A 13,617-nucleotide genomic window follows, 5' to 3' on the forward strand; every position below is an offset into this window, starting at 1 on the left:
AATGTCTACTTTAACATTACCTTCATCATTATCAAACAGTTATTAAGGGTAGAGCACAGAAGTTTCAAAGAAGAAAATGTGTATTTCAGCATTATTTCCATCATTATCATTGTCACACAGCTCTGAGGGAATAAATGATGCTAAAAGGCAGTTAACATAGATAGGAATGTATGACATGTAAAACAGAAAAAATGAATCAAGGTAATAGGAAGTAAGTATAAAAGGTATACTAGCAACAGACGTTATCAGCTTTCAGAGGAAGGCAGAGAAGGGGAGCAGATGTTTATTGAGTAACCCTGTGTAGGATAGTTCAGATATTTATGTGTATAATAACATACAGAGAATAATTCAGATCTCCTGGACATCACCCATTGGTAAATAGGGGTTGACAGTCGTTCCCCCACCCCTTTACCATGGGAGAAACATCCTAAGACCCCAAGTGGATGCCTGAAACAGTGGACAGCACCAAATCCTGTATTTACTGTTTTCCCCCATACATACCGACAATAGAGTTTAATTTCTAAACTAAGCACAGTAAGAGATTAACAATAATGATAAAACAGAACAGTATAACAATATTCTGTGATAAAATTTATATGAATGGGGTCTCTTTCTCTCAAAACATCGTACTGTTCTCTATTCATCGTCTCACTTAAAGGAAACACCTACGGCTTCTTTGGCATAGCTGAATTGCCAGCATCACTACTCTTGCACGTTGGGGCCATTTTTAAGTAAAATAAAGGTTACTTGAACACAAGCACTGTGGTGCTACAACAGTGTCTCTCATAACCAAGATGGCTACTGAGTGACTAACAGGCAGGTAGTGAATATGTCCAGCGTATGTACGTATACTGAACAAAGGGGTGATTCCCGTGAGGACAAAGCAGACAGTGAGCGATTTCATCATGCTTTAAAATTTATGAATTGTTTATTTCTGGAATTTTCCATTTAATATTTTAGGACTGTGGTTGACTGCAGGTAACTGGAACTGCGGAAAGTGAAACCACGGATAAGGGGGGACACTATACTATGAAGTATCCCAAAAGAACAAAGGTGGGAACTCCTCTTGGAGTGCTCACCTGCGGGAACTCCTGATCTTAGATCAGAGGAGTGGTGTAGCAGGCTGCCTTACAGCAGAATTTCTCAAAGGATGCGCTTCAGAACACCAACCAGTTCTTGTAGAATATTAATAGATGGTTGATGAGAGGAAAGAAAGGATAAAAACCTTCAAAAACCATTCTATCCACACACCATACTTCCTAATGTGGTCGCTAGTTTCTCAGGATATTAATAGATATTTCTGAAATATTTGTGGTGTGGGAAGCTTGGGAAATGGGATAAGAAAATATTTTTTTAACTGTAGGACTTCTCAGAGAACTTAATAGGCTAAAGTATACTGTGCCTGCCTATTGGTGGAATGGAAAGTAGGATGAGGAAGACATATGTCACCAATTCCTGAGTCAGTCTCCTTTCTCCATCTCCAGCGCTACCAAACCCCGAGACCAGCACCGTCACTGCCACCCAGACCGCTGCGACAGCCCCCACGGCTCTTCCTCCTCCCTCTTTTCTCCCGTCATTCATTTCTCATACACTTAAAAAACTGTCCTATTACATACACCTCTGCTTAAAATTGTTCAGTGATGTCTGTTCATGCTCAGAATAAAATCTGAACTCTTTCCCAGGTTTACAAGGCCCTGTGTGACATGTCTGTGCACTCCTCGCAAGCCCATCTCCCCTGGGAAGCTCCAGCCATACTGGTCATCCTTCATTCCTTCAAGCCTGCGTGCACTTAGCTCTTGATGCCACCTTCCCTTGGCCTAGGACGCTCTTCCTCCATCTCTGCTCAGATGGCTCCTTTTTGTTATTCGGGTCCAAACTCCAATGACTTGGCAATATCTGATAATTATTTTTTTTACTTTATTTATTCAACTTATTTTCAGAGAGGAGAGAGAGAGGGGGAAAGAAGGAGAGAGAGAAAGAGAGAGAGAGAGAGAGAGAGAGAAGGGGGAGGAGCAGGAAGCATCAACTCTCATATGCGCATATGCCTTGATCAGGCAAGCCCAGGGTTTCGAACCCGCGACCTTAGTGTTCCAGTTCGAGGCCCCATCCCACTGCACCACCACAGGTCAGGCAATATCTGATAATATTTTAAATTTTTGTTTATTCCTGCACTAGAATGTATGTTCCATGAAAGCAAAGGCTCTGCCTGTCTTGTTCACAACCTGTTTCTCCAGTGCCTGAAATAGTTCCCGCACTGAAAAATATTTAAATATATATGAGTTGAGATAAAGAACAAATCAACTGAATATCTGGAGACATAATAATCCAGATGGAACTTGGCTCCAGGACATGGTACCGCCTTTCCTCCTGCCTCTCTGGCCTCTCCTTCCCAGTCTTCTTTGCGGGTTCATCCTTAAACCGTGGAGTTAGTCAGGGCATCAGTAACTAAAACACTGAATTCTATTGAGAGGATTCCTTGCTTTGGGAAGGTGGAGAGGTTAGATCAGTTTCAGACCCTTTCCACGAGGAACAAAGTTGACTTATAAATTAGTGGTTAAGTTCTGCATGACACTAGAGCGAGTTAACAGCTGCCCCTGTGCCACAGGGACTAAACCCCCAACACTGACCAGGCAACTACTTATGCCAAACAGCCTCTGGCTGCAACTCTATTTCAGAAGACAAAACGGGCCTTAAATACAGCCTTACTGGTAATACTGGGGGTTAATTCCAGAGTATGTTACCTTCAGGGAAGAAAAATAAGCCAAAATTAAGAACAAAAGAAGGAAAAGCTCTCTTTCTGTACTCTGAAATTCATTATGGGTTATGCTTTAATAAGTTGTACTCCAAAAAAATCATTAACCTCACAGCAAAAAAAAATGTCTTCTCTTACCTTCTGCACAGATTTCATCATGATCCTCATTTTGCTCAGATGTTTCCAAATCTATAATTTGGCCCCAAAGCCTCCTGGATAAATCTAAATTTCCAGCAGAAAATGCTCTTGAAATGCCAAATTCTGAGGCTTTCTCCATGCTCTTTAATATAACAGAAACAAAACAAAACATTGAGATGACAACATCATTTTCAGGGTTAGAAAATTTCTCCCCAACACTCAAGAATCTGATTTTTTACCAGCTAGTAATACTTTCATCTTTCTGCTTTTGTACAAACTGTGAGGCTTAAACATCCACCAAAAAGAACATTCATTAAACACAAAGTTAATTATAGTATTTTACCAAGTCTTAACAGGTGTTTACAATGTTTATATTTGAACAAAATGTTATTTATGCTTTAGATAACTTTTCCTTAGAGCATAAGTTATGGGATTCTGACACCTGAATAATTTATTTTAAGTGAAAAAGGTTAATATTTTATTAGTTTCCATGCTACTAAAATTTGCATATAAATGCGAGCCAGAGGCAGAGTAGCTATACCTCCTCAAATGACTACCCCGTAAGGAACCTTCCGGCATGTAGACAAACTAGAGGTTCAAAGAAATTGGGATAAACAGAGTCACTGAACTATAGTCTTCAGAACATTTTAACTCAACAGTGAGAACCTAGTAAAAACATGGCCAAATTTAGGGGACTAGGGTGGGACTGGCAGAGCTGGACAAACATTCTCTGCATTCTGGCTAACATACACAGTATATAAGAACTTATTTTACAATTACACCCATTCCACCCCCCCCCCCCCCAAAAAAAAAACCTGCTTTCCTTCCGCCTGCTGTGTTTCCAGTCTTTTAACCTGGGTCGTGACAACCCTATTCTTTCAGTTCCTTCTTGAATCTGCTCTCTTTTCTCACCTTCACCCCACATATATCAGGAAATCTATTTTCTTTTTATTTTATTTTATTTTTATTTATTCATTATAGAGAGGGGAGAGAGAGAGAGAGAGAGAGAGAGAGAGAGTGTGAAAGAAGGGGGGAGGAGCAGGAAGCATCAACTCCCATATGTGCCTTGACCAGGCAAGCCCAGGGTTTTGAACCGGCAACCTCAGCGTTTCCAGGTTGATGCTTTACCCACTGCGCCACCACAGGTCAGGCGAAATCTATTTTCAAAACATACCCAGGCCTGGCCTCTGGTGGCTCAGTGGATTAAGTGTCAACCTCGAATGCTGAGGTCACTGGTTTGAAACCCTAGGCTTGCCCAGTCAAGGCACATACAGGAGTTGATGTTTCCTGCTCCCCAACCCCCTTCTCTCTCTCCCCTCTAAAATAAATAAATAAATAAAATAAATAAAAAAATAAACATATCCAGGATTTGACCCCTTCTCATCACCTCTACTGCTATTAGCCTGCTACAAGGCACAATTTCCTGACAGATTTTCTATAATAGCCTCCCACTACAGAGTCCAGAAAGATCCCTTTATAACGAAGGGCATAATATTTTAGAATTCCACTCAAAACTCTTCCATGGTTCCAGTGGTGGGATTCAAATAATTTAACAACAGGTTCTCTGGCCTAATGACAATTTTAAGTAAATAAAAAAGATATACCTAAAGGTAGTTTATTATTTCATGCATTTAATCTATATAAATAAATATGCAAATGTTTGTTCAAAATCTTAAATCTCTGAAAGTTCTTCACCGATTGCTTTGCAATTTTGGCACAATGTTGCATTTGAATATGCGAGTTTTTATATACCTACTATTATATAGATGTCCCACCTGTGACAGGTAAAAACATGCTTTTTTTGAAAAACAGCGCCATCTGTTGGACATAAAAGCAACACAAGCTATACTAAATATTTTATTATTTCATTTCAATGTTTCCGATTTACAATCCATTTATGATTTCCAAATTTCCAATTTTACGATTCCATTTCACGTTTGCGAAAACTGCGGAAGGGCCTATGTATTACATATGGAATGCGAGTAAAAAATCATTTGAATGACGCAAATGAGGAGAGCGAGTCGACGGACAACCTGGCATATTCAAAAAAACTACGATAGGCAGACTGTGCATCCCAATCAAGATGAACACTTCTTTCTTTACATGCTATTGGTAAATGTGCCCAGTCCAGTGTCTTTCCAGCAATTGAGAATTGTCAACGGCGTTACACATGACACTCTCCGCAGTACATGTCAAGCGCTGCATTTATTGGAGAACAATCAACACTGGGATGTATGCATTAATGACGCGTGCAACACGTCACATCCAAGTGAAATTCGTGCATTGTTTGCAATCATATTGACTGCCTGGTCTCCTTCATCTCCAACAGAGCTATGGGAGAAATATAAATCGCACAGGGATGAAGATATTTTCCATTGAATACAGAAGGAAAATTCAAATAATGAACATGGATTTCACACCAGAAATCTACAACGAAGTGTTGATAATGATCGAAGATTTGTGCTTAGAAATCATGAACAAAGTTCTCAATCAGTTGGGAATGCCATCACCGAATCAATCTGCTGCTGCTTCTTTTGATGTAGAATTGAGTCGTGAACAAAATTACAACATGGGTGATCTTTTGTAGTATATGCAATCAAATATTCCTAAGCTAATGCTTGAGCATAAAGGCATTTACAATCAAATAATGCAAACTGTTAATAACGAGGTTGGAGAAATCTCCTTAGATGTGCCAGGAGGAACTGGTAAAACATTCCTAATTAGATTGATTCTGGCAGCAATTCGATCCCAAAATGACATAGCCTTAGCTCTTGCATCATCCAGAATAGCTGCGACATTGCTACCAGGTGGAAGAACTGCTCATTCCGCTTTGAAATTGCCATTGAACATGCAATTCATTGAAACTCCCAGGTGCAACATTTCCAAAGCATCCAGCATGGAAAAAGTATTGCAGAAATGCAAACTTATTGTTTGGGATGAAGGCACTATGGCACACAAAAAATCACTCGAGGCTCTTGATCGATCACTGCAAGATTTGTGTGGAAATATCAGACCATTTAGGAACGCATTAACATTGCTTGCAGGAGATTTCAGGCAAACATTACCTGTAATTCCTCGATTGACACCAGCGGATGAAATAAATGCTTGCCTGAAATACTCTACTTTGTGGCGACACGTAAAGACGTTAAAATTAACTTCATATATGCGTGTCCAGCTGCAAAATGATAGATCAGCTGAGATATTCTCACATCAATTGCTGGAAATTGGGAACGGAAAGGTGATGGTTGATCTGACCTCAGGACAAATTTCATTGCCTCATAACTTCTGCAATTTAGTGACATCAGGAGAAGAATTGGTTGAAAAAGGATTTCCCAATGTTCAAACCAATTATAAGAATCACGATTGGCTGAGTGAATGACCTATTCTTGCGGCCAAGAACAAAGATGTCTATGAACTTAACAATATTATTCAGTCTAACATTCAAAGCGAGGCAGTCACATTCAAGTCCGTCGACACTGTTGTGGAAGCAGATGAAGCGGTTAATTATCCAAGAGAATTTTTGAATTCACTCGATCTACCAGGGATGCCACTGCACGTACTGCAATTGAAAATCTGTGTGCCAATTATCATGTTGCGAAATATCAACCAGCCAAAGCTTTGCAATGGCACACGGCTTGCAGTAAAAATATTAATGAGCAACGTTGTAGAAGCAACAGTCTTGACAGGACCTTTCAAAGGTGAAGATGTCCTCATTCCTCGCATTCCTATGATTTCAACGGATATGCTATTTCAATTTAAGAGATTGCAGTTCCCAATTCGATTGGCGTTTCAATCACCATCAACAAAGCTCAGGGCCAATCTTTAGAATTGTGCGCTTTAGATCTACACACGGATTGCTTCTCACATGGACAATTATTTGTGTGTTCTAGAGTTGGCAAACCAGACAATCTCTATATCTGCACAGACAATGGAACAACAAAAAATATTGTATACCCACAAGTATTGTGAAATTAAACATATTAGAAACATGCGCTTTCTCTTTTCTTTCTTTAACCAGACTGAGCCACAGCAACGCGTGGCCAGGTACAGCTAGTACTTAAATAAAAACAATAAAAGAGGTACACAAAACTAGATGTTATAAGAAAGAGTTTTAAAATATCAATAAAAAATATTAACTAATACCTGACAAAAACAAATAAAACTGTTAAAATATTTCCGTATTGCTTCTTGATTGATGTCTCACTTGCAATTTTTTCACCTACAGACGGAATGAACATTACTATGGGCACTTAGAATACGCTGTTTTGCTGAATTGCTCAGATGAATGTTAAAAAAGAGTAAGGAATGTAAATCTGTGATTTCCACTTTGGGCAGCTGCCCAGGCACCCACCTGAGAGCGCACCATGATTACAATGCCATTTTAACAACCGGTTCACCAAACTCAACAAAAAATTAGATATTGGTTCTGCTGAACTGGTGCAAACTGGCTGAATCTGACCACTGCATGCTTTCCTTTTTAATATAAATCAGAATAAAAGTCTAAGACCTTATAATGTGCTTCAACGTCCTGCAGCACCAGGCCCTCTGTGAGGTCTCCAACCTCGTCCTCTGCACTCTTCCCGTCACCTCGCGTCACCTCGTCCTCTGCACTCTTCCCGTCACGCCCTTCACTTCAGCCCCACTGGCCTCCTTGTTCCTCCTCAAACATGCCAGGCACGTTCCCACCTCAAGAACTTAGCACTGAACTTCCCCTGCTGACTGCTCTCCCCCAGACATTCATATAACTCTTTCCCTCAACCCCCACCCCAGGTCTTTACTCAAATGTCAACTTTGTAGTAGTAGGCCGTCTCTAAACACCCCATATGGAACTGCAACCACCCTCCTCCCGGCTCTCCCTATTCCCTTTCCGTTTTGATTTTCTCTATAGCACTTATGACTTTGTAACATATTTTGTAATTTGTTGTCTCTTCTAAATAGAAGGTAAACAGGAGTATTTTGTCTTCTTTTTTTTTTTTTTCCTGTGTTTTTCTGAAGCCGGAAATGGGGAGAGACAGTCAGACAGACTCCCGCATGCGCCCCACCGGGATCCACCCGGCATGCCCACCAGGGGTTGATGCTCTGTCCCTCGGGGCGTCGCTCTGCCCACCAGGGGGCGTCGCTCTGTTGCTACCAGAGCCACTCCAGCGCCTGGGGCAGAGGCCAAGGAGCCATCCCCAGCGCCCAGGCCATCTTTGCTCCAATGGAGCCTCGCTGCGGGAGGGGAAGAGAGAGACAGAGAGGAAGGAGAGGGGGAGGGGTGGAGAAGCAGATGGGCGCTTCTCCTGTGTGCCCTGGCCGGGAATCGAACCCGGGACTTCTGCACGCCAGGCCGACGCTCTACCACTGAGCCAACTGGCCAGGGCCAGTATTTTGTCTTTTACATGTACGAAACCCCTATATTTGTTAAAGCAATGAATAAATGGTGGTGCAGTGGATAGAACATTGACCTGGGACATAGAGGACCCAGGTTCTTTTTTTTTTTTTTTCATTTTTCTGAAGCTGGAAACAGGGAGAGACAGTCAGATAGACTCCCGCATGCGCCCGACCGGGATCCACCCGGCACGCCCACCAGGGGCGATGCTCTGCCCACCAGGGGGCGATGCTCTGCCCATCCTGGGCGTCGCCATGTTGCGACCAGAGCCACTCTAGCGCCTGAGGCAGAGGCCACAGAGCCATCCCCAGCGCCCGGGCCATCTTTGCTCCAATGGAGCCTTGGCTGCGGGAGGGGAAGAGAGAGACAGAGAGGAAAGCGCGGCGGAGGGGTGGAGAAGCAAATGGGCGCTTCTCCTGTGTGCCCTGGCCGGGAATCGAACCCGGGTCCTCCGCACGCTAGGCCGACGCTCTACCGCTGAGCCAACCGGCCAGGGCCAGGACCCAGGTTCTAAATCCCGAGGTCACCCACTTGAGCGTGGGTTCATCCAGCTTCAGCACTGGCTCACTAGCTTGAGCAACGGGTCACTGGCTTGAGCCCAATGGTTGCTGGCTTGAGCAACGGGTCACTGACTCGGCTGAAGTCCCCTGGTCAAGATAAATATAAGAAAGCAGTCAATGAATAACTAAGGTGCCGCAACAAAGAATTGATGCTCCTCATCTCTCTCCCTTCCTGTCTGTCCCTATCTGTCCCTTTCTCTGTCTCTCACTAATAAATAAATAAATAAATAAATAAACAATTAATTCAAAAAAGCTGCACTTTCCCATAGTTTATATTGTCATTTGATGTACAGTGTGTCCGTAAAGTCATGGTGCACTTTTGATGGGTCACAGGAAAGCAACAAAAGACGATAGCAATGTGAAACCTGCACCAAATAAAAGGAAAATTCTCTGTTTCATACCTATTCAGTGCAGTTCTGATGTGAGCTCATGCAGATTTTTTAGGGCTCCTTAGGTAGCTATCCCGTATAGCCTCTACAGACTCGTCACTGACTGATGGCCTACCAGAACGGGGTTTCTCCACCAAACTGCCGGTTTCCTTCAACTGCTTATCCCACCGAGTAATGTTATTCCTATGTGGTGGTGCTTCGTTATAAACGCGCTGATATTCACGTTGCACTTTAGTCATGGATTCGAATTTAGCGAGCCACAGAACACACTGAACTTTCCTCTGTACCTCCACATCTCGACTGGCATGGCCGTGGGCTGCTCCGCTGTATACACGGTGTTACGTCATCATCTGCGCATGCGCACATGCTGCCACATCATCCTACAGAAACTGGGAGGGTTTTCCTTTGATTTGGTGCAGATTTCACATTTCTATCGTCTTTTGTTTCTTTCCTGTGACCGGTCAAAAGTGCACCATGACTTTATGGACACACTGTATTTTGAAAATGATTTCTCCTCTTGTCCTTTGTGAAAAGACTGGTAGAACCCTTGCTAAACTTGCCATGGGCTTTACATTAAATGATCAAGATAGGTTGAGGTGGTTGAGGTGAGGGGGAGTTGTTCACTGAAAGGGGCACCTCAAGCAGAACTTCAAGGAAAGGATCTAAATTGGCCTCTTGAAGAGGAAGGGTGTTCTAGGCTGGTGAATCAACATGAGTCAAAGCTAAGTCTGATCTGATGGAGGGGAAGGAGATTAGCCTGACCTGAGTCACACAGAGTATCAGTAAAAGGGCTGTTAGAGGTAGACTGGTGGAGGGCCTTAAATGTCAGTATGGATTCAGAATTTCATCTGATGGCAAGCAGAATCACTAAAGGTTCAAGACTGAATAACTGACACAATGAAAATGTTTATAAAGCTCAAAGCAGCAGAATGTACTGGAGTCAGAAGACGAGTCAGGCTATCAAATCAGGATGAGGATGAATTATAAACTGTGGTAGACAGTTCCATTTTGGGTAAGCTATCCCAGGACTCATAGTTCTACCAAGCATCAGATTCTAAGTGACTTCGACATCCCTGAGGAAGACTCACCCACATTCCATCCTCAAGATCAAGCAAATCTCCTTGCCTTTCACTGCACTTCAGGAACTCACTGATTGTGATCCTGAGTCATGTCACACAAAATTTTCCATTGGTCAGACCAAATGATGATGACCTCCTCTCCAACATCAACCTTCTATCCATGTCCCTCTTTCACTCTCTCTACTCCACTATATTGGTGTCAGACCTAACCAGTCCTCTAGTCAACATATGCCTCCTCCTTCTCCCAGCCTATGAGGCCTTTAAAGGGTCCTTTCCTATCTGTGTGGATATTCAGCTACTATCTTATATTAACCTCAAATCTATTCCTTTGTCTTTCCAATGGAAAGTTTCAAGCCTGGATCAATTTTTTTTTTCTTTTTTCTGAAGCTGGAAACGGGGAGAGACAGTCAGATAGACTCCCGCATGCGCCCGACCGGGATCCACCCGGCACGCCCACCAGGGGCGACGCTCTGCCCACCAGGGGGCGATGCTCTGCCCCTCTGGGGCATCGCCATGTTGCGACCAGAGCCACTCTAGCGCCTGAGGCAGAGGCCACAGAGCCATCCCCAGCGCCCGGGCCATCTTTGCTCCAATGGAGCCTTGGCTGCGGGAGGGGAAGAGAGAGACAGAGAGGAAAGCGCGGCGGAGGGGTGGAGAAGCAAATGGGCGCTTCTCCTGTGTGCCCTGGCCGGGAATCGAACCCGGGTCCTCCGCACGCTAGGCCGACGCTCTACCGCTGAGCCAACCGGCCAGGGTGAAGCCTGGATCAATTTGATCCACTGATTTTTGGTACACCAAAAATTATGACAACTTTCTTCGGCCAAGTCCCCAGTGCTGTAGTTACACTAGCCTTCCTTATCTGTTCTGAAGAAAGCCCTATTTCAACTTTACCATGCTTCACAGCCTTTCCATATGCTACCCCCTCTTCCACATAACAAGGGCTTAGCTGATTACGACAGTGTGATCCACTCAAATGGATTTGGAAGTCTTAGGTCCAGATGTTATAACTGTTTAGGGTATACCGAGAGCTGGGCTATATTAGGAAGAAAAATGAGAAAAGAAGACACAGAAGTTAACAGAGAAGTAGGGGAAGCAAGAGAAAACAGTGTTAAAAAAGATAATGAAGAAGATTTCTAGAATAAAAAAGGTAGTAACTATAGCAAATGAACCTTAAAAAGTTAGAGGACAAAGAAGAGACCATCAGATTTTGTCAGTAAATCATTTATGACAACAGTTTCTGTGGAGTGGTAAGAAACAGAAGCTGGAGTGAAATAATTGTGGACATGAGAGGATAATAAAAATACAATGGCACCTGACCAGGCGGTGGCGCAGTGGATAGAGCGTCAGACTGGGATGCTGAGGACCCAGGTTCGAGACCCTGAGGTTGCCAGCTTGAACGCGGGCTCATCTGGTTTGAGCAAAAGCCCACCAGCTTGAACCCAAGGTCGCTGGCTCCAGCAAGGGGTTATTCGGTCTGCTGAAGGCCCGCGGTCAAGGCACATATGAGAAAGCAATCAATGAACAACTAAGGTGTTGCAACGCGCAATGAAAAACTAATGATTGATGCTTCTCATCTCTCTCCGTTCCTGTCTGTCTGTCCTTGTCTATCCCTCTCTCTGACTCACTCTCTGTCTCTGTAAAAAAAAAAATAAAAAAAAAAATACAATGGCAAGGAGTCCAGGCTGTAAATCCAAAGACATTACATAAGAAAAAGAAATTGTACAGCAATCTGAATGAATGGAGGGATCAAATGAGGATGTACTGATTTTTTCTTTCTTTCTTTTTTTTCCCCCCCTCCTTTTCCAACTGAGAGGAGGATAGATAAAGAAACAGACTCTTGCATGTACCCTGACCAGGATCCACCTGGCAACCCCCATCTGGGGCCAATGCTCTACCCATCTGGGGCCATGCTTGCAACTGAGCTATTTTTAGCACCTGAGGCAGAGGCTCCATGGAGCCTTCCTTAACACTCAGGGTAGATGCACTCGAAACAATCAAACCATGGCTGCAAGAGAAGAAGAGAGAGAGAAAAAGGAGGGGGTAGAGAAGTAGATGATCGTTTCTTCTGTGTGCCCTGACTGGGAATTGAACCCAGGACATCTGCATGCCGGGCTGATGGCCAGGGCCTTATTGATTTTTTTTTTCAATATAGGAGATTTGAGGACATAACAGAAAAAGAGCTATTGTATAAGTTTTAGAACACTAATAAAAGGAATGATAAATCTGAGTCAAGCTAACTACTACATGAAAGAGGGATATGGCTCCACTATATTAGAACCCCCCCTCCCACATGCTTCCATTACATCCCTAATTCTCACACAGCTTTGAGTTGTTTATCCCCCACTGAACTATAAATTCTGGGAAGCAGGGACTGCACCTGCCCTGTGCGCTGTATTATCTCCAGGGCCCAAATAGTGGGCTAGCACTTAGATGGCAATTAATAAATACTGGGTGGGTGAATAAATGGTTAACAATGCTATCTGGCCTAATTTCCAATTGGCCTGATGGTCATAATGCCTATCAGTTAGGATAAGTAATACCTCTTTAAAATACTAGCAGGCAAAAGAATATTTTCCCAGGAAAATGCATAATTTTACATAAATGGAGTATGGCAAGTTGCCTAATTGACACTCAGAGACATGTACCTCAAGTGGTTTCATGGTATTTTCAACTTAAATGGTGGTTGAACTCAAAATTATACATTTCAGGCCTGGGAGAGATCTCATATGTTATCTCAATCCGCCCCACACCCTTACTGAATGCTCAAACATATTTTTCATTAGTCCTAACATTAAGTGCCCATTTAGAATCCAACTGAATACTACAGTGATAGAAAACACTTATAAAAATGCCTGTAAGGCCAGTAGCCATGGCCACCATCACAGCCGCCTGGCACCCGGCAGGCGAGAAATACACACAGTGGGAAAACACTTCCCTTTCCATTCAGGGCTCCCAACGCCACTGACTTATATGAGTTTCCTAGAATCAAAGGTGTCTTACCTCACCAGCCTTATTCACCTGTGTTCCCCATCTCTTTCTCTCTGCACAAACTGCACTAAACTGGCTTCTCCTTCAGCACTCTGCCATCTTGGCTGCTTCTCCTCTCCTCCACGTGGCCTTTCTCTGCTCTCCTCCCGCATGGGCTCCTCTGCCCCCTTTTCTAATGTAGAAATCAAAACCTTTAATCCAATGTACAAACAAGGAAGTCTCTGATACAAAGTCACTTATCTGAGGCATAATGGGATTCCTCATGAGAGTGCACCACCTCACATCAAAAAGGGTGGGAAAGGCTTGGTCTTAAAACTAAGCCTTAGGCCCTAAGGCTTAG

At 43.3% G+C, this 13,617-nt stretch overlaps 1 protein-coding gene across 5 annotated transcripts in view; it reads right to left on the reverse strand.

Annotated features, from left to right (window-relative positions):
• CCDC191 (coiled-coil domain containing 191) overlaps positions 1-13,617 on the reverse strand; it is an 84,844-nt gene that overhangs the window by 66,647 nt on the left and 4,580 nt on the right. For 4 of the 5 annotated variants that reach the window (XM_066346803.1, XM_066346804.1, XM_066346802.1 and 1 more), the window contains exon 2: positions 2,891-3,032. The exons of the other annotated variant lie outside the window; for it this stretch is intronic. In XM_066346803.1, coding sequence (XP_066202900.1) covers positions 2,891-3,029 — 139 coding nt within the window. In that variant the 5' untranslated portion in view covers positions 3,030-3,032. The remainder of the gene's footprint in view (positions 1-2,890; positions 3,033-13,617) is intronic. 5 annotated transcript variants of the gene reach the window in all.

This window comes from Saccopteryx leptura, chromosome 8 (genome assembly GCF_036850995.1).
Source record: "Saccopteryx leptura isolate mSacLep1 chromosome 8, mSacLep1_pri_phased_curated, whole genome shotgun sequence".
In the NCBI taxonomy this organism is placed as follows: Eukaryota; Metazoa; Chordata; class Mammalia; order Chiroptera; family Emballonuridae; genus Saccopteryx; species Saccopteryx leptura.